The sequence below is a fragment of the Fukomys damarensis genome, unplaced genomic scaffold (assembly GCF_012274545.1).
Source record: "Fukomys damarensis isolate Sample0158 unplaced genomic scaffold, DMR_v1.0_HiC HiC_scaffold_29, whole genome shotgun sequence".
Taxonomy (NCBI): Eukaryota; Metazoa; Chordata; class Mammalia; order Rodentia; family Bathyergidae; genus Fukomys; species Fukomys damarensis.
The window spans coordinates 33,707,820-33,732,082 of NW_022900941.1; the positions used below are offsets into that span (position 1 = coordinate 33,707,820).

At 33.2% G+C, this 24,263-nt stretch overlaps 1 protein-coding gene across 10 annotated transcripts in view; it reads right to left on the reverse strand.

Annotated features, from left to right (window-relative positions):
* The window catches only part of Prpf40a (pre-mRNA processing factor 40 homolog A), a 51,039-nt gene that overhangs the window by 18,516 nt on the left and 8,260 nt on the right, over window positions 1-24,263 (reverse strand). For 6 of the 10 annotated variants that reach the window (XM_033757243.1, XM_010641410.3, XM_033757248.1 and 3 more), the window contains 8 exons: window positions 17,197-17,277; window positions 16,212-16,242; window positions 14,447-14,463; window positions 5,327-5,437; window positions 4,323-4,443; window positions 4,035-4,088; window positions 2,361-2,385; window positions 1,183-1,545 (listed from right to left, as the gene is read on the reverse strand). In XM_033757243.1, coding sequence (XP_033613134.1) covers window positions 1,183-1,545; window positions 2,361-2,385; window positions 4,035-4,088; window positions 4,323-4,443; window positions 5,327-5,437; window positions 14,447-14,463; window positions 16,212-16,242; window positions 17,197-17,277 — 803 coding nt within the window. The remainder of the gene's footprint in view (window positions 1-1,182; window positions 1,546-2,360; window positions 2,386-4,034; window positions 4,089-4,322; window positions 4,444-5,326; window positions 5,438-14,446; window positions 14,464-16,211; window positions 16,243-17,196; window positions 17,278-24,263) is intronic. The other 4 variants (XM_033757247.1, XM_010641409.3, XM_033757246.1 and 1 more) reach the window with 1 other exon arrangement.

The window sequence follows — 24,263 nt, forward strand, 5'->3', positions numbered from 1 at the left end:
GAAAAAAAGACATAGAACTCAAGCTAAAGCAGGATCAGTAAACCATGATCAGTTAGCCACATCCAGCCCAATTTATATAAATATAATAGTTTTACTGGAATGTAGCCATACTCATCTGTTGATGGCTGATTCTGTGCTATTACAGCACAGTTGAGTCGCTATAACAAAGAAAGTTTTACACAAAACCCAAAATATTTAGTATTTGGTATTTTCTGAAAAAGTTTGCTAAACACTGATCTCAAAAAAACACAAACAAAAAAGCCAGCATGTAGATGCCTATTGTGAATTCTGAGAGACACAGCTTTATTAAAATGCATCAGTTTAGTCTAGTTAAGAGTGATTAGTTTTTCAATGCTATGCCATTTATTTTTGAGATAGGGTTTTGCTTTGCAGCCCAGGCTGGCCTCAAAATTGCAGTGATCTTCCTCTTGCTTCAGCTTCCCAATACTGGGATTACAGGCATGCACCACCATGCTCAGCTCTGGTGCTATGTTTTGTGTCTGAATTTTGCTTTTATAATAGAAAAATGATTACAATGCTAAATTGGGGTTTCTACATTATTATGGCTGAGTGCCTTGTCACATGCTTCCTGAACGTATATTTCTTTGTCTATAAATTGCCTTCTTTTACCTGTGACGCCTTTTCCTCCAAAAAGTTTAGTTGCAGTTCTAAAATTTATTTGCAGGGAGTTGAAAATCAATTGACACCAATAACCAAGGAAGAAACAGAACAACTTTAATACTATATTCTATTTGATAGGATATTCCCAAACGCCACTATAGATGATCTCTTTGTTCAGTATCAAACCACTTCCTCACAGTGCTATGCTGAGCTATATGAAACAAAACAAAACCCCAAATAACAATACCCATTTCTTTATTTAAAACATAATGAAACTTTGCATTTGTTTTGAATGCAAATGCTGCATTCAAATGACATAGCTAGGCATTCTAAAGGAATTTGCAACTCATTCATTTTCAGCTATGTCCTAAAACTTTTGTGAACTAGTTTTATACACGTTTGGTGGCATGACAAGCCATCATGAACAATTTTCTAAATTTAAATTTTGATTCTTAAAACATTTGTACTTAAAGCACATTTAATAGCCATTTACTAAATTGGAATTTCTTATTATTAATTAAATCTGGCACTGATTTTCAGCATTGAAGTTACTATACTTACTCGGCTACAGTTTCCTGCTTTGATGTTTCTTCTGCATTACTAGATACTTCAACACTTAGATCCTGAATAGCAGTGGTATTAGTAAGTTGTGCTTGTTCTTCAGTTGATATAGTTACTGTATTTTCATTATCTACAACGGTAGCAACAATGGAAGTAACTTCAGGCTCAGAAACAACTGGAACAGTTCCGACAGTATTAGTAGAAGTAGAAGCATTGGCATTGGCTGCTGCAGCTGCTGCAGCAGCAGCAGCTGCAGCTGCAACAACAGCAGCTGCTGCTTCTGCAGCAGCCATGGTGGTCATAGTGGTAGGAATTTCTGTTGTAGGAACTGGGGCTGTTGATGTGCTGCAATCTTCTTGTTTGCTATCCATTAAAAAAAGAGAGAAAACAGGTCATTTTCATTAATTACAGAGCTAAATAAATCCAGTTTTTAAATTAATGTTAATATCAAATGATTAATAAAAGAAGGGCAAAAAAGAACTGCAGTGATGGAAAATTAGTAAGTTATTTAAAAAGATTAAAATAAAAAAATGAAGCAGTATTTATTTCCCCTTTACCCACCATCTTGCTATGTTGCCCAATGCTGGTCTCCAACTTGAAAACTAAAGTGATCTACTCTCCCACCTCAGCCTGCAGAGTAGTTTTGACTATAGATGTGTGCCACCATGCTCAGCTACTACTGCATTACTTTGTTTTAATTAATTAGTGAAGCATTCATGATCATGTGTAACAGGCATTCATGCAAGAGTCTACATTTCCCAAAGTCCTATGATTACTTTAGAAAACGTTCCATCTAGTAGACTGTTATACTATGAAATGTGATTTATAAATTTCTAAGATTTAAAATTTTCTGTACTTACCTGAAGGAAACATATAAAGGAGGACATACATAGCTGTATTTTATTCCCAAATGAACTCAAAACAAATTGTGGAGGTTTTTATAAAAATTAATTCTTAAAACATGCAGTTAAAATTAAAACATTACTTCTTTAACAGAGACTAACCTTAAGTAAAAACCTTTCCTTACTTCTTCTGTGCAAAATCCGCCAAAGACATGCAACCACCGGGGCTAACATATTAAGTAATATTTATACTGTGAGGAAAGCTAACACCTAAGAAACGTATGCTATAGGAGAGATTAAATTTATAAATATAAATTGATTTCCAAATCTACTTACCTGCTTTCTTCAGCTTTGATCATGGCTATTAAAGAGAAAAGAAGAAAAGTCATCTACGACTGAGTTTTAAAATATAATCACAACTTAAAAAAAGAAACAACCATACAATAAGATTTAATTTACCATCTGAAAAAAAATTCAAAAATCACTTTTACAGAGCAAACATTTGCTCCATTTTCAGAGCAGTTATTAAATAATGAAAACAAGTACTAAAAAGAAAAGTTACTAGGAAAGTTTATTTCATCAAAGGCTATGAGAGCCTTGCACATTCCTTTAAAATCTGCATATTTCAGGAGTAACATAGTATTTTTTCCCCAGGGATGAGACTTTTGTTGGTTTTTTAAAAGACATTGTATTGTAAATGGGTTCAAACTCATGAAATTCCAGAACATTTTTAAGTACTAGCATTGACAAGTAGATAGATAGCTATGCACATCAACTACTGGTAGTAGGGTTATATCAGAAATGAGCTTGATATGCTATTAATAAAAGAACTTGAAATCTACCTATCTACAATATTGTTATTGGCCAATACTAGTATAGATAATTTAAACTGAGCTTTAAAAAATCATAGTTTTTTATTTTAAGTAAATTTTAAATTTGGTAGTGCCAAAAAATATTTTATTCAGCATCACCAGGGAATGAGGTACCCCATGAAATTGATGATAAAAGCTTAACTCTTTTTTTTTTTTATTCCTTTATCTGCTTTCTCCTCTAAATGTTAGAGTGACTCATGGAATTGTAACTTGCTCTTTTTTGCTATCATCATTCTTTTTTTTTGGTACCGGGGATTGAACTCGGGTCTTTGCGCTTGCAAGGCAGGCCACCAAACCGCTGAGTTAAATCCCCGGCCCAAAAGCTTAACTCTTTATAAAAATACTTAAAAACTATTAGCCTTAAAGGGAAAACAGTTCTGAAAATCTGTCATCATTAATCAAATATTAACATTTTTCTGATACAATGATGATCTAAACTAATGAGGTGGACATGGAAAAGTTAAGTATACTTAAAATGACAATTCCTTTTAACAAATTTTTCTTTTCCTCCAGTATCATCCCACTTTCCTACTGACTTTACTATGATCTGTTGCTTTTAATCTGGTACAGTTTATAACACCAAGTTCTATTAGCTACAAATAGCTAAATTCTCAATGCTCATAATCTTTATAACTTTAAGTCCTGGGTTTTATATTAAGTGATACATTTTTCTTAGATTTCGGGAGTATTAAATAATTAGGGATTTAAAAAATCTTTTTATAAGTGAGATGTGGTTGTTTTATTTTTATTTTTCCCTAACAAGCATATAATGGCTATTACACAATGGTATGCTAAAATAAAATCAGCATTACAGGTAGGCTGACATAATAATAAAACTCAAACTGATGAATATGCAAGTTGCTCTACTCTCTACTACCCATTATTGAATGGTTAAACGGGATTTAGAAACTTTGTATGTGAAGTTCTTGCTCAATTTCCCAGTAATGGTTTTCTTAAAACACCAAAGTACAACTTTAAAAGCTACAAGCTCATTTATAATATAACCCTTAAATGAAAGGATTGCTTTGAATTAGAGATATTTTTCACTGCAGATTTATCCAATTATGGTTAGTGAACATTAGTGACATACTCTAAAAATGTTAAATATGACAGAAAATGAATTATCAAAGCAGCTCACCATGCAGGTTTGATTTTGTAATAAGACCTCCAGCAACAATGGTATTCTGGTATCCTAGTTTCAGTGGAATCAAATCAAATAAAAATCTATTTAAAATCTATAGAACTGAGATCTACAGCAACAAGAACATAAGAGCCCATAAAACTGTTACACCATTTAGAATGTACTAATTATTTAATTTAAAAAATAAGGTCTTTGAACAATCCTATTCAGGAAGGATTTTTTCAAAGCAAATGATAAACATATATAGTAACTTTACATCAAAAAATTTAATTTTTCTCACTTTACCTTCAAGATCCTCAAGTTCTTTAGGTTTGGCCCAGCGGGATTCTTTTGTTTGAGAATTGTAATAATAAGGCTTTCCAGAGTCAGATTTATATTCCTTCCAAGGACATTTAGATAACAGTTGCTACAGGAAAAAACTTTTGGTTAATAGTAATATATTCATCAGCAATGATGGTGGTTACTTGGAGAAAAGAACTCATTTAAGGTAATGCACCCAAGTTACAGAGCAGGGGCAAGATGCATAATCAGATCTACTCGAATTCCAAATTCCGTGTGCTTCCATTTATACCATAACTGAGGCAAAAATTATTATTAATATCTAACAAAGGCATCTCTAATACTAAGTAGGAAAAAGGTAATTTGGAGGAGAGCAAAATCTAATTTAGTCATATTTAAGTTTTAGTTTAATATTTTCTTACAACCCTATGTAAACTACCTTATATCAATAAACAACATAGGTATAATTTAACTGGAACTTGATATATAAAATTTAAGAGTACTATAATAAAGTAACAGGAAACCTGAATGTCTTAGTAATATATATAGATAACCATCAATGACAAATTGGTAATGAGTACAGTAAAAAACTATCTATCATCCTCTTCTCATAAACACTGCTGTGATGATTTAATTTCATTTTCATTACCCCAAATTCTTCTGAAAAATTTAAGAACTAAATGGTAATCATTTAAAATCACCCATGTTTCATTATAAAGAAGAGTTTGAAATATGAACTAAAAAGTAAAGGGGAATCAAAGCCTGTTTCTCAACACTTTCACTTTATTTTGTTAGATTATGTTTCTGAAAAGGGGAAATATTATATAAAATTAGTCTACAGAAGAAAACCATTTGTATTATTGTTGATTAGTGTGATTGTATTAACTTGCTCTGAATTTCTTTATAGATTCTCCTCTAACATGTAAGGAGTAATGCTCTTTGGATAACCAAATACAAGATTCTAATAACTATGTTCCAGTATATTGATTTCAAGTCCTTAAAAGTTTTACCTCAGCAGGTGTTTTAAGATCATCTGGTTTCTCCCAGGTGGACTGTTTTGTTTCAGTATTATAGTAATAAGTCCTTCCATCAGGTGATTTATGTTCAGTCCACATTGACTTCTGAAGAAAAATATTAAAGATATAAATTATGTAACATGCTGAATATCAACATCATTCATTTCAAGGCAATATTTACCATAAATCAAAGTATAAATTCATTTAGAATAACATGTTGATGGAAATAGCGAAGAACTAAAAAGCAGAACAATTAAAAAGAACTTCAAAGGTAGTGTGGATCAATTCAGGTAGGAGGGCATTTCGTAGAATTAGACATGAGTATTCTTTTAAGAACAGTGAATCTGGGCTGGAGACGTAGCTCAGCAGCACCACATCTGCCTAGCAAGTGCAAGGTCCTGAGTTCCAGTCTCAGTATGAGGGTGGGGTGGGGTGAGGTGTAAATTCTAAACTTTTTTATATAAGACAATTCTCTAGCAATACGAATTTAGAGGATAAAAGAGAACACAGTGTTATGAACTAGATGCTAACCTAAGTTGAATGATAATGCATTTACCTATTCTAACCCCCAAAATGAGTATATGCGCTTGGATAAAGTACTAAATTGGCAAGCCATAAAGACACATCTCTCAAAACTGGAAAAAATAGCTTCCGGGTTACAAACAGACTTTAACTACCAACAAGATGAAATTTAACAGGGATTAAAATGTAAATCCAAGTACCTCAAAACAAGATAGGTAAGAAAGTTTTATGTGAAATTAGTTTCATATAGAATATGAACCTTAATCAAGGTTCCAAAAGAACTACCAAAATTATTTCTAATGATATCTGAGCCATCACTAGATAATGACACTTTAAATTAAGGTTGGTGAAATGTTTTACAAGTTATCGTGAATGAATTACTAGGTATTCAAAACAGTGGGTGGGGCTGGGGATTTAGCTCAGCCGTTCCGTGGCCTGCCTTGAAAGCACAAGGACCTGAGTTTGATCAAGAGCAAGGACCTGGGTTCGATTCCTGGTACCAAAAAAAAAAAAAAAAAAAAGGGAAATCCAATACACTTAACGTGGTGTGATGGTGCACGCCTCTAATCTGAGCACTCAAATTGAGGCAGGAGGATCACAAGCTTGAGCCTAACCTGGGCTCAAAGTGAGGCTTGGTCTCAAAAATTTTTAAAAAGGCTCAATGTTGTTCATGTAAGAGACAAACATTCCTATACATATACATATTTATATACAAGGTATAAGGTAAATTTAATGAAACAGAAAAAAATGGCCATATCTAAGCATTGCATGAGTAAAAGCTCTCATCCACCCTGAATAGGAGAAAGTTAAATATTAGACTTGAAAAGCACAATCACAGCAGAGTCTTTTTCAACTAATTAAAAAATGCATAAAAATCACTCTTCAGCTGTACAAAATTATCTACTTATCTGTCTCACCTAAGCAGAATTTAAAGTTGAAGCCATAAAAGAAAAAGAACACTGTATAGTGTAAAACTTAACAGATCAAAACACTTGTCATGAACTTTCATGGCAATTTAACCTTGAAAAACAGAGCAACAAAAAAATACAGGGACAAAATGATGATTTACATTTTCTACTTAAGGATTTGAATACCTATCTTAAGTAAATCAGATATGGCAAGATTCAAAATATCTTGCAGATAAAAATTTCTAAAAAAGAAAAAAAAGAAACTTCAAAGAATCTTGCAGGCCTGCCTGTGCGTTCTGATTATAATGCAAAAGGACAGCTTATTGAAAAACTACCCACAAAAGTATAATCGGTGAAATAAATAGGTTGAAATATTTAATTTTCATGAAGATTAAAATTTTCTGCTCTGTAAGACACTGGGAAAAATGAGAAGTCAAGCCAGAGTAACGGAAGATATGTGCAAAAGACATTTGATAAAAGTGTTATCTATAATATCTAACAAACCCTTAAGAAAATAATCTGATTAAAAAATGTTTCACTAAAGACACGCATGGTAAACAAACATGGAAAGATACCTCACATTATGCATTATTAAGGAACTGTAAATTAAATTTAAATATATCACTATAGAACTGTAAAACTGCAAAAATCCAAAAGACCAATAAAAACCAAATGCCTGGTAGGGATGTGGAATAACTCTCATTCATTGCTCACAGAAATTTAGAATGGTATGGCTGCTTTAGAAGCTATGCTGTCTAGTGTGTGGAGTCTTACTAAATTAAGCATACCTTTACTACACTATTCAGAAAATGAGTTTCATGATACTCAAACAATCTGAAAACTATGCAAGAAAACAACCTGCACCCAAATGTTTATGGCAGTTTTATTCCTAAGTGCCAGAGCTTGGATAAGATCCCCTCCATACGTTTAATGGGTAATTAAGTCAGGGTATACCATATTCAGACAAAGGACTATTATTGTGTTAAAAAGAAATAAGCTAAGGGCCAGGGATGGCCCAGTGCTGCCCACTCATGCCTGTCAAGATCCTGAGCTCAAAAAAAAAAAAAAGAGCTATTAAGCCACTAAAAGACATAGAGAAATATTAAATGCATTATTACTAACTCAAAGAAGCCAATTATAAAAGGATTCATATTATGTTTTCAATCAACCACCTATGTTCTGAAAAATGTCAAATTATGGAGACAAAACAGTGATACCTCAGTTCACGAACCTAAGAATTTTGGAAAGAATTAAGTTTGTGAACCGAGGCACCACTGTATGCAGATTAATGATTGCTAAGAGTTGGAATGGTACACAGAGCTTTTTTAGGGAAGTGAAACTACAGTACTTGTACAATGCTGTAATATTAGGTATGTTTCATTAAACACTTGCCAAAATCCATAATGTGTACAGCGTCAGGAGTGAAAACATGCGTCAGTTAACTATGAACTCCAGGTGAAAATGATGTTTCAGTGTTGAGTTAAGGGTGTTACTTATAGGGGAGGCTAGTAATGTGGGAGGGTAAGAAGTATCAGTGCTGTTGTAAACCTAAAATTGCTCTAAAACAAATCGGGCCAGGGATTTAGCTCTGTGGCACTGCACCTGCCTCACAATCTCAAGGTCTTGAGTTCGATTCCCGGTACAGGGGGGGAAAAATACCACAGACAGACACACACACACACACACCTATTTTAAAAAGAAAGGCCCAAACAAAAACATGCCATTTAATAACAAATCAAATGGAGGATAAAGAAAAGATAATTATGAGGAAGAATGAAAATGAAAACTCTGTAAGTTAAAGCTCATACGACACAAAAGGAAGCCTGTGAATCGGTGAGCTAAGCACATGAAAAGCTAGAAAAAGAGCAACAACATTACTAAGGAGGAAATAAAGATAAGAAAAATAAATTGGACAGTCATCCCCACAAAAAGAAAAATACAACAAAAAATAAGACTGAGAACAGCTATAATGATTTCAAACCCTATACTAAATAATTAGAAAACTCCAATGAAATAATTTCTGCAAAAATAAAATTAGAATAGAACACTAAAGTAGATCAATAATTACTAAAGAAACTAAACAGAACAGTAATCAAAAACCTCTATTCTCAAAAAGTATTAGATCCAGTTATTTTCAGTTGTGTTCTTTCAAGCTATTATGAAATTATTTTGCATTTATGTAAGCTGTTCTAGGGACAAAAAGCAAAGCAAAAAGAATCTAAATAAGGTATTTACAAACTGAATTTATAAAGTAAAACACACGTCAATATATACATATCACATTTTCTTCAAAATAAGATGTAAAATAATCCCTAGTATGATTTTTCACAATGCTCATAATATAAGCCCTGCCCTAAAAATAGCCCCAGTAAAAATTATCAGTCAGATGGATGCATTTAGTACATCTGTTTCAACACAAGATGGATTTTATAATATAAAGCTAAAGATAAATAATATTATTAATAGTTAAATAATAACAAAGTATAATTAACTTTTTGGGTTTTTTGTATAGAGCTCAGGCTGTCACTGAAGTCACTCTGTTGTCTGGCCTTGAACTCATGCAATCCTCTTGCCACAGCCTCCTGAGAGCTGGGTATATAGCCATGAGCCACCATGCCCTGCTATAATCAACTATTTGTAAATACCCAAGCAGGTGCCTTTGGACAAGAGATAACCACCTTTGTAAACAGATGAATTTGAAACTTACTGAATGACCAATTAGAGTATAGAGACAACGGATGAATAACATGCACACTTGATAACAAATGGACATGGCTGTGGCTAATACGAATCTTCATAATTCAACACATCATTTGTGGTAATGGATGTACTTACTGCACTTCTGTGAAATGAAACGTTTTCTGAATTTTAGTGCCTACAGCTTTTTGTTACTTTTGTGTGCACCATCATTTTGAACTCATCATTTTTGTTGCCACTCCTGCCTCCTTAGTCTTCATTTAACACTTGATTTAATAAAACTTTATGAAGCCCAGCCTGCAAGAAGTCATGACTTGTGTGAAGAATTCATGGGATAAAAGTCACAGACAGCTGCACTGCTAATGCACTACGAGCAGGCTACACGGACAAGAAGCACTCATTTAACAGAGCTCGACTGCTGGACATGAGAAATTAGGGCCAACGTTATTATAGGAAATGAGAGTTGCAGGAAATTCAGGCTGGAATTCGGGGTTTGGAGTTATGACAATGTTCCCGAAGATAACATGACTATATCTGAATAAATGTAAATTTTTATAAATGAGTAAACGAATAAATGTAGATTGTTATACATGAAAAAATAAGACATCCCTGAAAATAAGTTCTGCTGTGTCTTTTGGAGCAAAAATATGACTCCGTCTTCACTTGATCTTAGCCACAAGGCTGAGAAGCAGTATGATTCAGTTTTATTTTCAGGGAAATATGGCACCTTAAACATGCATATTAGAAGAGTTCATATTAAGAATATAACGATGGCTTAATGTCAGGAAAACAATTTCTGTACTTATACATTAACAATCTAGAGGATAAATATCATATAATTATCCTAGCTGATACATAAAAGCATTAGGGAATTTTAAAAAATGTATTAAAGCTGGGTGTGGTGATGCATGGTTATAATCCTAACACTTGGGAGGCTGAGGCAAAAGGATCACTGTGAGTTTGAGGCCAGCACGCCACACAGTGAGTTCAAGGCCATCTTAGACTACCCTGCGGGAGACCCTGTCTCAAAAAACAAACAAGCATTATTAGAGCTGGGTGTGGTGGTACACACCTGTAATCCCAGCACTTGGGAGGCTGAGGCAGGAGGATTGCTATGAGTTTGAGACCAGCCTGGGCTACACAGTGAGTTCCAGGTCAGTCTCTGCTACATAGTGAGACCATGTCTCAAAAAAAAAAAAAGGAAATTAGAGCCCCAAGAACAAATGACCTAATTAAAAATGGGCAAATAAATAAATGATTATTTCTCAAAAAAAGCATGAATGGCCAATAAGTATATGAAAAAATTAAACAACTTTAGCCATTTTGGGGGAAAAAATGTATCAGCAAACTAGGGAAAAAAATGTCTCTATCAGCAAACTAGGAACAGAAGAAAGTTTCTTTATTTTACTACAGGTTATACACCATCTAATTATACTGAACACCACATTTAATAGAGAAATTTATAGTCATTTAAGGGAAGAGTAAGTTTACCACTGTTACTACTCAGTATAGTATATGCTACATAGTGAGACCATGTCTCAAAAAAAAAAAAAAGGAAATTAGAGCCCCAAGAACAAATGACCTAATTAAAAATGGGCAAATAAATAAATGATTATTTCTCAAAAAAAGCATGAATGGCCAATAAGTATATGAAAAAATTAAACAACTTTAGCCATTTTGGGGGAAAAAATGTATCAGCAAACTAGGGAAAAAAATGTCTCTATCAGCAAACTAGGAACAGAAGAAAGTTTCTTTATTTTACTACAGGTTATACACCATCTAATTATACTGAACACCACATTTAATAGAGAAATTTATAGTCATTTAAGGGAAGAGTAAGTTTACCACTGTTACTACTCAGTATAGTATTGAAGGTTCTGCCTATGACAAAGAGAAATAACAGCTTTAAGGAGACAAAAACTGCTCAGCAAATTTACTAGACACAGGATCACATATACAAATTTTCAATTAAAAAGCACAATGTGATTCAAAACAGTACCAATTCTACACCATTCTTACACTAATACAATGAAGGATGTCCAGGATTTTTAGGGAGAGAGTTAAATCTCTGATAACACAAAATATGCAAAAGAAGACCTAACTACCATGTCCCTTGAGGACATGTCAATGTATAAGATGAACACAAGCAGGCACAAAACCATGCAAAAATTTTTATAAGCTTTTTCCAATACATACACATCACCATTATCCTAGGGAGGGTAGATGGGAAAAAATGCGAAGAAAAGGTAAGAGGGTCCCAACAGAGCAAAGATAATGACCAAATTTGGGCTGGAATCAAAAGAGAAAACAACTAACAGAATGTTTTCAATCAAATAGTGTTTTTTGCTGAGGTTTAACAGAAATGAACATGTTAATTCTCCCAAAACTCAAATGAATTAAATATAATCTCAGGTTTTTAAAAAAATCAATTTTTTTGAGGATGTGTTTTTAATTTTCTTAGAAGATTTTTATGTTACTACCTGAAAACAGCCAAGAAAACAATTTAAGAACCTTGAAAACTTGCCTTATTAAACAAATACTAAAGCCTTCTTCCTATAGGAAGAAAGCATAATACTGGATCAAAAATATAGAAATAGAGACAGCCAGTGGAGTAGAAAAACTTGAACTAGATGCCAGAATCTAAAAGTTTAATTTATGACAAAAAAAGATTTCAGTTAAATGAGACTGATGATACATGTGGCTGTCTTTAGATAAGAATCAAAAGCTTAAATAGTAAAAAAGCAACAACAGTCTTACAAGAACACATACAAAACTGAATTATGTTAAAGGATGGGTGAATCTTTGTAAAAAGTTCAAGATATTCAGAAACTAACACTTCTGTGACAAGTTCTGTGAAATCAACAAATGACAGGCCAAGAAAATTATCCAAAAGTCAGGACTAACTAAGAGTATCTGTAACATTTAAAGAACTGATAACAAAACATTTAATAGTTAAATAAATTATATCTATATCAAATAATTCTTTATGATATCTAAATGATTATATTTGGGAGGTGGCTTACACAGATTGTTTTCTTTTGAGACAGGGTTTTGTCAAGTAAATTTAAACTGGCCTTGAACTTGTGGAGATTCTCCTGTCTCAGCCTTTCAGGAGTGTGCCACCATACTTGGCCCACAAAGTTTTTTGAGGTTAACTTATAAACGGGAAAAATAAGTGATGGTTCCCTTATTCTGGGTAAATTTTACATTCTTCTAACTTATATGTGCTTTGTTTTCTTTCCTCTTAGTAAATCTATGTTATATAAACAAACAGGAAAAACAGGAAGGTATATCTTTTTCAAACGATAAAAGCAGGTTCTTCAATGAAAGGGTACTGAGGTGGACATTTTAACTTTTAAAGCAAAAGATATAAACATTTTAATAAACATTAAATAAGGTTCTTAAAAATTTTCCCCTAAGATATAAAATACTAATATATTTGTAGTCAATTCAAAGCTTTCTGTATTTGTTCAACCCTAACTGTGGGATTGGGCCAGGTGTGTAGCTCAGTGCAACAGTGGTTGCCTACCATGAATAAGGCCATGGATTCAATCCCACCCAAAATCACAACAAAACAAGACAAAACGAAACACTGAAAAACAGAATTGTGGGATGTTATTTTTTCAGTACTGTTATGTGGTTAAACAAGTATATATAAATCCTTCCCTTTTTATGGAATAGCAAAAAATGAAAATCCTCGAGGCAGATAACTAACAAAAATAAAATAGCCATCTTCAGTGGGGGCCCCAAGCTTAACATTATTTTCCTAAAATATGGAAAACAGAAGTGTTTAAAAGACTATTATATACAGATGTATCAGCAAAAGATACAAAGCTACTACTACCTTTAAAAAACAAATGCCCTGGGTGGGGGATTTAGTTCAGTGGTTCCGCTGTCTGCCTCACCAGTACCAAAAAAAACAAAAAACAATGCTGTTCTAAAAAAAAAAAGTCTGGACTCCACATGTAGAAACATATTCTTAAATTATTATTCCTTAATCCATATAGCACAACTATTTACATAGCAATTATACTATACTTGGTATTAAAATAATCTTGAGATGATTTAAAATATATTTGAGGATATGTGCAAGTTATATACAAATACTATGCCATTTTATATAAGGCACTTGAGCATCCCAATATTTTGGTATCCACTTGGGGTCTGAGAACCAATTTCCCAAAGATACAGAAGGGCGGTATTAAAGTCTACAGATTCACAGTAATAAACAAATAAACAATAAATAATTTTCTACATAAAAAAACCTCATGTAATATTTAACTGAAAATTACAAGATTAGTAATTATTGTGTATCTACATATGCTATGTTTCTTCTACTTCAAAGAATTAGAAAGAATCCTAATTCAAAGGAAGGTATTCAAGGACTGATACATGATCACCATTTGCTATGGTTTGGGTCTGATTTCTCCTCATTAACCTTGGTCCCCCATGTGGAAATGTTGGAGGGGGTGCCTGTAAGATGTGACTAAGAGGTCACTACGAGGAGTGAACCCACTTTTCCTAGCAAGTGCATTCTTACTCTATTGAAACTAAATTGGAACCCAAGAGTGAGTTTGTCAGAAACCAACTCCATCTTTCCTGGCTTCACCTTTTTCTACCTCTCTCACCATATGATCTCTTCCACACACATTGCATACTGTTCTTGCAGGTATTCTCCCTATGTAATGCTTTCTTTCACATTGTGAAGTAGCCACGTGGCCTTACCAGAGCCTTACTGATGAAGTGGACCAATCTTAGGATTCTTCAGTCTCCAAAACTGTGATCTATAGAAACCTCCTGTGTTTGTAAAGTAACCAGCTCAGTATTTACAACTTTTCTTGTAAGTCCCATCAAAATTAATTTTAAAATAAACCAAATATTCAACCTTTGGGATTAGAAACTATAGATTAATTTGGGAGATTATGTTTAGAAGAGAAGTTGGGTTAGAGTGAAATATACCTATTACAAAAGTTAGAACAGTACTTACTGCACCAGATGCTGCACCTGAAAGACAAAAAAGATAAAATAGTGATAAATCACGCTCTCCTGTCTTAACAGTTTTAATTCATATTATTTATTCCTCCTTATCCTTACTAATATTATGGAACTTTCCCATCTGAAGTGTGTAGCTGGTTTTCTTTCCCACAAATGAACATCTATAGCGCAAAGCATTTTTGTAACTCGCACTTTCAATCTGAAAATTCACTTGGAGCCAGCTAAAGTATACCTCTGTTGTTTCTCGTCTTGCTATTATAGGTGCCTAACTCACCTAATTCTTTTTTCTTTGCTATATATGTTATAAAAGCACAATAATGCCTCTGACCTGTAATCCTATGCATTACAGTTCTGGAAACTTCAACTATCTTAAATTCTGCACCTGTGCTGCTGTACAATTAGCTACAACACATTTTTGTTGAAATTAAAATTTAAACTGAGATTAAGTAAAAATTTTAGAAATATTGGTTCAAATGTATTAGCCATATTTCAAATACTCGATAATTACATGTGGCTATTTGCTACTGTATTTGACAGTCCAGTGTGCAGAAAACTTCCATCACTGCAGAAAGTTCTATTAGATGGTGTTATTCTATACTGCAGAAAGCTTTTTAAGATGTAAGGGATTTTGAAATGCATTAGTGAAAATTATCTCTAACCTTAGAAATAGTTAATTTAAAATTGTACGTAACAATTAACAATAATCATGCCTTCGACAAACCTCATTGGCTATGACACTGACACTGTGGAGAGCTGAAACTGTACATAACAAGAAAACAAAGATTGTACAAACAAAGAACACTAAAAAAGGCTACTATGAATATAAACAGTATAAGCAAAACATTGTAAAAGTAATTAAAAAGAAAACTTAATGTAATTTTCCAGGATTACTTAGGTAATAGTACCCAAGTATAGATATTTAAGAGATTTTAGAAACTATATTTAGTATTTCAGAACATCATTTTAGTGTAAATAATGACATTTGTGAAACATTTTAAAAAGATCAATTTGTAGAAAAGCATGTGTCTTAAACAAGTTTCAACAGGTAACATTTAAAGCAAAACAAAAATTTTGATATAGTCATGGAATAAAGTTCAGCAGCCAGAATTTTAATTTACATGGAAAACTCCTTATTCATGAATAATTGAAGCATTACTACTATACATAAAAGTCTCACTAGTCAAAATGACCAAATATTGGGAGTAAGAAAAAAAGGGGGAGCTTACATGTCAATACTACAAGGGCCAATGAGGTAACATAAAAATGAATATCAAGTCGATCAGAACACCAAGGAAAGAGAACAATCCATATCTATTGTATGTAGCGGCTACCCTACTCCCATGTTTGCAGAGTAAAACTACAGAATCAGTTCATTCATTCTATGAATATTTTCTAGCACCTACTATGTCTGCAAGTCTAGCGTTAAAAAAATGAAATTCAGACCATGTAATGTTTCAACATAAATTCTATCTTTAAGTAAAATTTAGATTTTACATGTTTACATTAATTATAAAACTTGAAATCACTCTGGGAATCAAAACTTGTTTGCACAATAAATTTGGTCCAGAACCTGTGACCTTAATCTATTGTAATTTCTTAAGAATTCAACTATATATGCTTATCCTTGTTTCCTATTGCCAAAAAAATGAAAAGACATGAGGAACTAATCATAAAGTTCAAGAGACACTGCTTTTATTTCTCATTACTGTATAGCTGTAACCCTCCAAACGAAATTCACCAACAGAGTATATACATACCTGCTGCTACATCCATACTATTTACTCCTGGCTGTAAGAAGAAAAATGAAATTATTAACATCTACCTCATTTAAACCAATTTTTATATGTTACTAATGAAGCACAGAGAATCAGTCCCTTTCTTCTATGTATAATTCTCAAGCTTAAGACAAACACTCTCTGCACAAGTTTTAGTGGTTTTCATTCTCCGAGCTTGCTGTATGCAGCACTTTGATCTGTTCTATGGTCATCAGGTATACACAGATCCACAAACTTTTACTCAGAATTCTGAAACCCACAAAGCTCTGCAAACCAAGTTTTGAATGGTAACAAAGCTCATTATTGTAGCAAAATCTGTCATGAGTGAATTCAAACTATTTACACTCTTCATCCCACCTCAGAATGAGTATCTATGTTTTACTATTAGAAATATTACCATCAGAAACTAGAGGACACTGCTCCAGACCCAACGGGAAATTTCTACACAACATACAGTATTGCAAATGTTACTTTCCAATATCAGTATTTTAAAATATATATGCCATAAGAGTTTTGTATAAAACATTGCAAACTTACCACCCTAGGAGAATATGTCACACCTGTTCAATACAACCACTAGGTTATCAGGAACTAAAGAAGTTAAACTAATTTGAAGATTGCAGTAACTGATAAGAGTATGAACTATGTACTGCTACCCAATGGGGACAGTAAGTCTGTTCAAATATTTTCAGCTGAAGTTTCAATGAAATTTAGACTGCAAATCAAATCTTGTGAGTTATAAATCCAGTATTTTATCAATTTTTAATTAGCACTCAATAAACATTTACTTTTTAATATTAGGGAAAATGTAAATACCTGTCATTTCAATTTATGTAAACTAAATCCAAAAGTCTGCTCTCAATTTCCATATTGCATTAAATTCTCCAGAGCCACTTAAAAGGCTAACTAACATGATTGTCTATAAGTAATCAAAACATCACAGAAAATAGTGTTTTCACAATATTACCGGTAAGGCAGGTTGCATGGAAGCCTGAGACATATGAGACATCATCATTCCAGGCATTACTGAAGACATCATTCCAGGCATCTAAAACAGAAGTTAAAACAGTTTACTATGTACTATGCACTTAATCTATACACTTAATATGACGTTAAACTCTGTATAACTTAATAAAATCCACTGAAGCTATATCGTGTGTATATAGTATGCTTAGTAAGTGCTTGCTGAATGAAGTACTCTATCAATGATCTATTTTAATGCTCATTTTATAGTGTGCATGGAAAAAATTACCTTTAACAAGTAAATATAAAAGTATAAACTATTATATTATTTCTAGCCTAAACTTAAGAATATTAATTTCACTTTAGTTTTAAGTGAACATTCAGGGCTTTTTTTTCCTTTTTTCAAGAAGAAAATCTAGTAAAAGTTTTTCAATATTGTTCTCCTTTGATTTTTAGTGCCTGTATTGAATAAAATATACAATAACCCGGTTCTTTTCAAAATCCCAGATCAAAAGTGCTTAAAATCTAAACAGGTGACTTTACAAATATATAAGAAAACAAACTTTTTAGTAATAAACCATCTGTCCACTTTCTTGTATAAGAATATACCATCTGTCCACTCTCTTGTATATTATAGCACACATATAAATTCTTAAAGATAACAGTGACAGCTTGGTTCACAAATATAATTTGTTCCATGATTTTGGAAAATGTGTCTTTGTGAGGGAAAAGATGGCTGCAGCCACGTATGTCATCAGATGTAGAGTTTGCAAACAAAAGTATTCTTGAACACTGTATTTGAGAGTTCAATCTACTTAATAAATGACTACCACTCAATTCTATGAATTAATCTTCTCTACATATGAATGAAAATCATCAAAATTAATTCAGGTTCTAAAGGATATGACCCAACGCTAAATGACGTTAGTTTAGTCCCACATTACAATTTAGACTTTAATATGAATAGCAAAAGGATCTAAAGAAACCAGGAAGGGGACAAATTACCTATGATAACCAAAGGTACTGGAACAAGGCAATCAGTTATTCAAGTTTCAAATTAAACAATATAAGAAATAGGAACATAAAAGCAAAAGCATACCGATCAATAGAAACATATAAAGCTTAGTAAAGTTAGACAAAAACAATCATAATGAATTACGTGTCAAAATCAACTCACAAAGCCAAACGAGGCTAAAGTATCCAGTAAAATGAACTAGTATGAAATTAATGAATTAAAAAATCAATCTGTTGAAGCCAGGTATTGTAACACATGCCTGTAGCCTCAGTACTTGGGAGGCTGATGCAGGAGAACCACTAAAAGTTCAAAGCCAGTCTGAACCACATAGCAAGTTCCTGTCCAAGTGGCACTCCCCCCAATCAAAAAAAAAAAAAAAAAAAAAAGGAAAAAAAACCACAACAAAAACCCAATCAACTGTTTAAACATCAACAAACAACTTTTTGATAAAAACTGAATTGTGAATACAACTGTGAATACCTGGAATACATGACAAGCCCCCACCAAGGGACAGAGGATTCTTCACTGACAATTCTCTATAACAAGACTGAGCTTAGAGAAAAAACACTTATCTGCATGCGATGGGTAGGGTGGATGAATACATCAAATGAAAAAGAATCAGGCCCGTTCCTAGCCCAGTGATGGCAAACCTTTTAGAACTTTCAATGACACAAACAACCTGCTGTGGCACACGTTCCATAGATTCGTGACCACTAGTAGCCCACGTATATTCCAAACAAATAAATTCTCACAATTTTGCATTAGGCTAAGGCAAAGTAAATTGAATCTGGACTGGCTATATGGGGAAAGCAATACAGAAGAATGATGGGCAACAGAGACAAGAGAAATAATTTGTTTCACAATGGCTTACATTTAAAATCAAAAGTGCGAATTAGAATTCTACTTTTGGATAAAGTAGAATTCCAAGTTAATTTCAGAAATTAAAATTTTAAAACCTAAGAGGAAAAAAAGTAACTTCTCTGAAGAATGAAAAGGCATTTTAAACAGTACGATAAAACAAAAACAAAGCAAAACAAAACAATCTCCATGATGTAACATGCGGAACACTAAAAAAGAGAAACTGATTTCTAGTGGAAATTTTCTCACTTTATAACAGACCAAATCTCATTCAAAAAAAACAAGCCAAAAAACCCTTACATATAACAAGTTTTATTAAATCAGGACAACAAGATAGCAAATGATAGAACATACAGACTTTAAGAAAGTTGTCTCTTTCTTGTCCTTCTCACAGCTCAAACTTTAAAACATCTAAAAATTTTCCTTTACAGTGGAATTCATGGTTATGCAATGAGATTTAACAGCAAGTGAAAAGCTATGCTTTCCATTAGTAATACCTATAAATTTTGGAAGATGGAAACTCATTAAGCCTGTTTTACATGGCAAACTCATCTATGAAATTCTTAAATTATGTACCACTGAATATTCTAAAAGTAAACAGGTCATTAATAATGTTTAATCAAAACTGTGACGTTATGAAGATGAAACCAAGAAACAAAAACAACAATATGCAAAATACTGTATCTCATGAAAAGTATACAAAATGACAAATTTAGACTGTCTGTAGAGGCTTGAGCATAACAGAAAGTGTGGTTTCCCAAAGCCTGAAAAATCTACTTTGTGGAACTATTGTAATAATTTCCTTGTATTAGTTCCAGGACACACAAAACATGGGGTTACATTTTACAGTCTTTGTCTTGGAAGTGGAATTCTTCCAGAGGACTTGGGTTGACCTATACCAATCACCTGACAACACCAAAAATCTGACACTATTAAAATTTTTTAAAGTTACCTATTCTTTTTGAACACCACAGTATTAATGGGAATCTAGGCTATACGGTCCTAAGAGGAGCCAGTTTGTGGTTTAAATCCTTTAAGTGATTTGTTCTTCCCTCTTCCCAATAACCTAAGTCAATGTTCAAGTTACTCTGTTGTCCCTTTTTGTTTGGTAGGCATACCCGCTCACTTCACATGAAGAGTACACAGCTTTTAGACATTTCAACATACACTGTAGAGTCAGACTTCCTATTTAGGCTTCTTCCTCATTTTTAGGGAGACATAACATAATAGTATCTCAGCACTGGCTATCTTCCCCATTTATAGAGGATCTGTCACGCTAGTTCATATTATTCATCTTTTGAGAACTCGTGGTATTTGTGTGTGGCTGATTTATTAATTTTATGAACAACAGCACTTCTAAGGCTATACAGTGGTAATTTACAGCTTAATGTGAAAGCATACTATAAAATTCAAAACACATTCTGCTTTATAAATTCCATTAAACTACTTTGGCAAATATGTAAAATGCTATAAAATTAGAGGTTAACCATTTGTACATACATTATACAAAACAATTTCTATGTACATTTTTATTTCCTAATCATCAAGCCAATTATCAAGATTTTTTTCAGAAGACTCACAAGTGTGAGGAAAATGAATGAGCAAAACCTAGGGGATGCCATAACTAGTTCAGTCACTAGCATTCCAGAAAGACAAGAATGACTATGTTTCACTTATACTATACACAGTTTTAAGATGAAAAATAAAAGGAACAAAAGTAAAAGCATCAATGCTATAAATAGCAGTAAATTGTACAAACATAAACTTCATCAACTTTTACTATGATATACAAAGAAAACATGAATGTCTTCACAATTTATAAACTAAAGTATTTCCTCCTTGAAAGAAATTAATAACCCATCTTTTGTCTAGCTTTATAGAGAATCATCTGAAAAAATATGGTCTTAAATTTGGATGATTTTTAAAAATTACTGTTGGTGCCAAGGATTTAGCTCAGTGATGCCGCCACCTACCTTGCAAGTGCAAGGACCCAAGATTGACCCCAGTACCAAAAAAATAAAAATAAAAATAAAAAACATTACTGTTGGTGAAAGCATGTAGTTTCAAGTTGATAACCTTAATGTTTCATTCTTGCTTCTTTATGTGGCTTTCTTTTAAATATGCCGAAGTCAAACTCTACAAGATACAGCCTAGGAAAGGTTAAGGATTTTTAAAAAAAAACTGTCTTACACACCACTAGGCTACTTTGAGTAAATCTAAAATAAGTGCAAAAAACTGTGATTATGCACAAAAACTGAATCTTTAAATGGAGTATTTATGCCCCCAACTAGGAAAATCATTTAACCTTATTGCCTTTATCAATTTTTGATAAGAAACATTTAGATAAAAGGTAGATGATATCTGCACATAATGACATTGTGTGGAACAGAACCTTATCATTTTACCGGACAACTGAAAGCACTATGGAGCAATATGGCAGGACATTTAGAAGAAATATAGGATTCAGGCATCCGCTGGGATTGTTGGAACATATTTCCTTAGGTAAGGGAAGACTATATAGCTACCCCTTCAAGATCTGAGGAAGTTAATTAATTGCATAATCCTTCATTTCCATATAGAGAAGCAGCTCAACATAGAAATTAAGTGTACTTTTTGGTCAGACTGTCAACTTGACCACTTACCAGGTATGTGATCTTGGGCTAATTTGACTTTGACCTCTCTGGACCTCAATTTTTGCATCAAAGGCAAAATAGTACCCATTTGACAGTGTTACGGCAGAGAATCAAATGGGATAGTACATATATAAAGCTTAGAACAAAGCTCAATAAACAAGGTGATAGGTACAGATATCCCTTAGAATTATTCATGGGGGATTACTTCCAGGACCCCAGAGGATAGTAAAAATCCAGATGTTCAAGTCTCTTATAAAACAGCACAGGCTGGGGATTTGGCTCAATGGTTCTGTCACCTGCCTTGCAAGTGCAAGGGCCTGAGTTCAATCTCCAGTACAGAAAACAAAGAAATGAACAACCAGTGCAGTATTTTCGTAGAACCTGTGCATATCCTTGGGTATGCTTTAAATTATCTCTAGTTTACTGATAGTACCTAACACGATATGAATTAAGTACTTACACTATATTGTTTCACAAGTGATAAAAATATGCTCTTTACAGATGCAACCTGTTTTATTAAGTATCTTTGACAGATGGTTGCTTGAATCCATAGATTGAGAGCCTGTAGATATGAAGGGCCAACTTAATTTTACTATCACTGCTCTTCTTCAACTCATATAAAGAAAGCAGTTTCTACCTTGCCTATTTTCTCACTTATTCCTTATTTATCTCTCAGGCATTTCTCTCCTTTAAAGGCATCTAGTATATAGTATAATATCACTGTCAAAAGAAATCAATACATGTAATAAATCAGTCTCACATCAAGTATCATATTTAGTGCTGGCTCTACAAGTCTGCACAATTCACTTAACTCTCTGGGCCTTTCTAGTAGTACATCCACCTCGACAACCTAGTCAGGAAGATCAGATTTAATAGGGTACATGAATTTCTCAAAGTCTATATAAACATGGCAGCAGAATTATGATTCTTTTAAATAAAAAATACACAACACAAAAGTTCAGAAATAGAGCTATAAAAACAAACCAAGTAATTTTATCTTTTAAGAAATTCTAAACATAGAGGCTGGGGATTTGGCTCAATGGTTCTGCTGCCTGCTTTGTAAGCACAAGGACCTGAGTTTGATCTCTGGAACCACCAAAAAAAAAAAAAAAAAAAATTCTAAACATAACTGGGGACACATGCAAATTGTAGCATTTCAAGTCATACAATTAAAGACTTCAATACAATACTTATACTAAAAAAACCATCTAAGTCATCTTATGTAATATATCAAGGCTACAAGACCATTATTATTATTATTATCCTCTTCCCCAAGTCCTTTAAGCTTCATTTAGTATACTATAAAGATATAGTATGTAGCTATATCTTTAAGCTTTATTTCATTATGAGTAAAGGTTAAACTTTCTACTGTATTGTTACAGACATGATGCACTTAATGATGGAGGTTATTTTTGATAAATAGACATGATTTCATTGCTCTATAAATACCAGTGTATTTACACACACCTTGATGGTGTAAGACAATCATTACACATGATCAATGATGTATCAAGAGATGTGAGAGCTGCTGCTGGTACATATAACATGAAAACTTTTACAGTAAACTTTTTTGTGAACAGAAGTACATTCTAAAAAGTATAGCATAGTAATAACAAATTACCAGCACAGTGCTTCAGTATTATTATCAAATAGTGTGCACTGCACATAGTAAGATATGCAATTTACTGTTATGACTGGTAGTATAGGTTTGCTTATTCCAGTATCATTACAGACACAATGCTTTGTGCTAGCACAATAACATAGTTATTAACACTAGGCCACAGAAATTGTTCAACTTCATTATAATCTTAGCTGACTTACTACAATACATGTTGTCTGTTGTTGAGCTCAATATTACTATGTGGGCATTACTGCACCTAAATAAACATAAGTGGTGTATAGTCTACATAGGCTATAATAGTACATACTACTCTCTTAGAATACAAACCTAAACTGCAAGTTACTGTACTGAGTACTACAGGCAACTGTAACAGTAAGTTCTTATGTACCTAAACCCAGAAAAGTTATAGTGCAATAAAAAAAATACAGTACTAGGTCACAGAATTGTTTTCAGCTTCATTACAATCTTATGGGACTATATATGCAGGCCATCAATGACCCAAACATCGTTATACAGCATGACCATTTATGTCATAAATATGTAATTACCTGGAAATTACTGAAAAATGGTATTTCTGAGAAGCAACAACTTTCTGGATACCACATGGCCAAGACAGAGTATCAAACCTATGTTTTCAAACAGTTTAAAGCCAGGAATGGTGGCATACACTTGTAAAACGGGTATTTGAGAGAAAGAGGCAGGAGAAACACTGAGCATTCACAGCCAGCTTGGGTACAGTGAGCTTAAGGTAAGCCTCAACTACATAGTGAGAGACCATATCTCCAAAAACAAAGAAAAAACACTGTCAAACAGGAACTCGATGATTATTCATTAATCAAAACGTCATTTGATTGGGGCTGGGGATTTAGCTCAGCGGTTCGGTGGCCTGCCTTGCAAGCACAAGGACCTGAGTTCAATCCCCGGTACCAAGAAAAAAAAAAAAA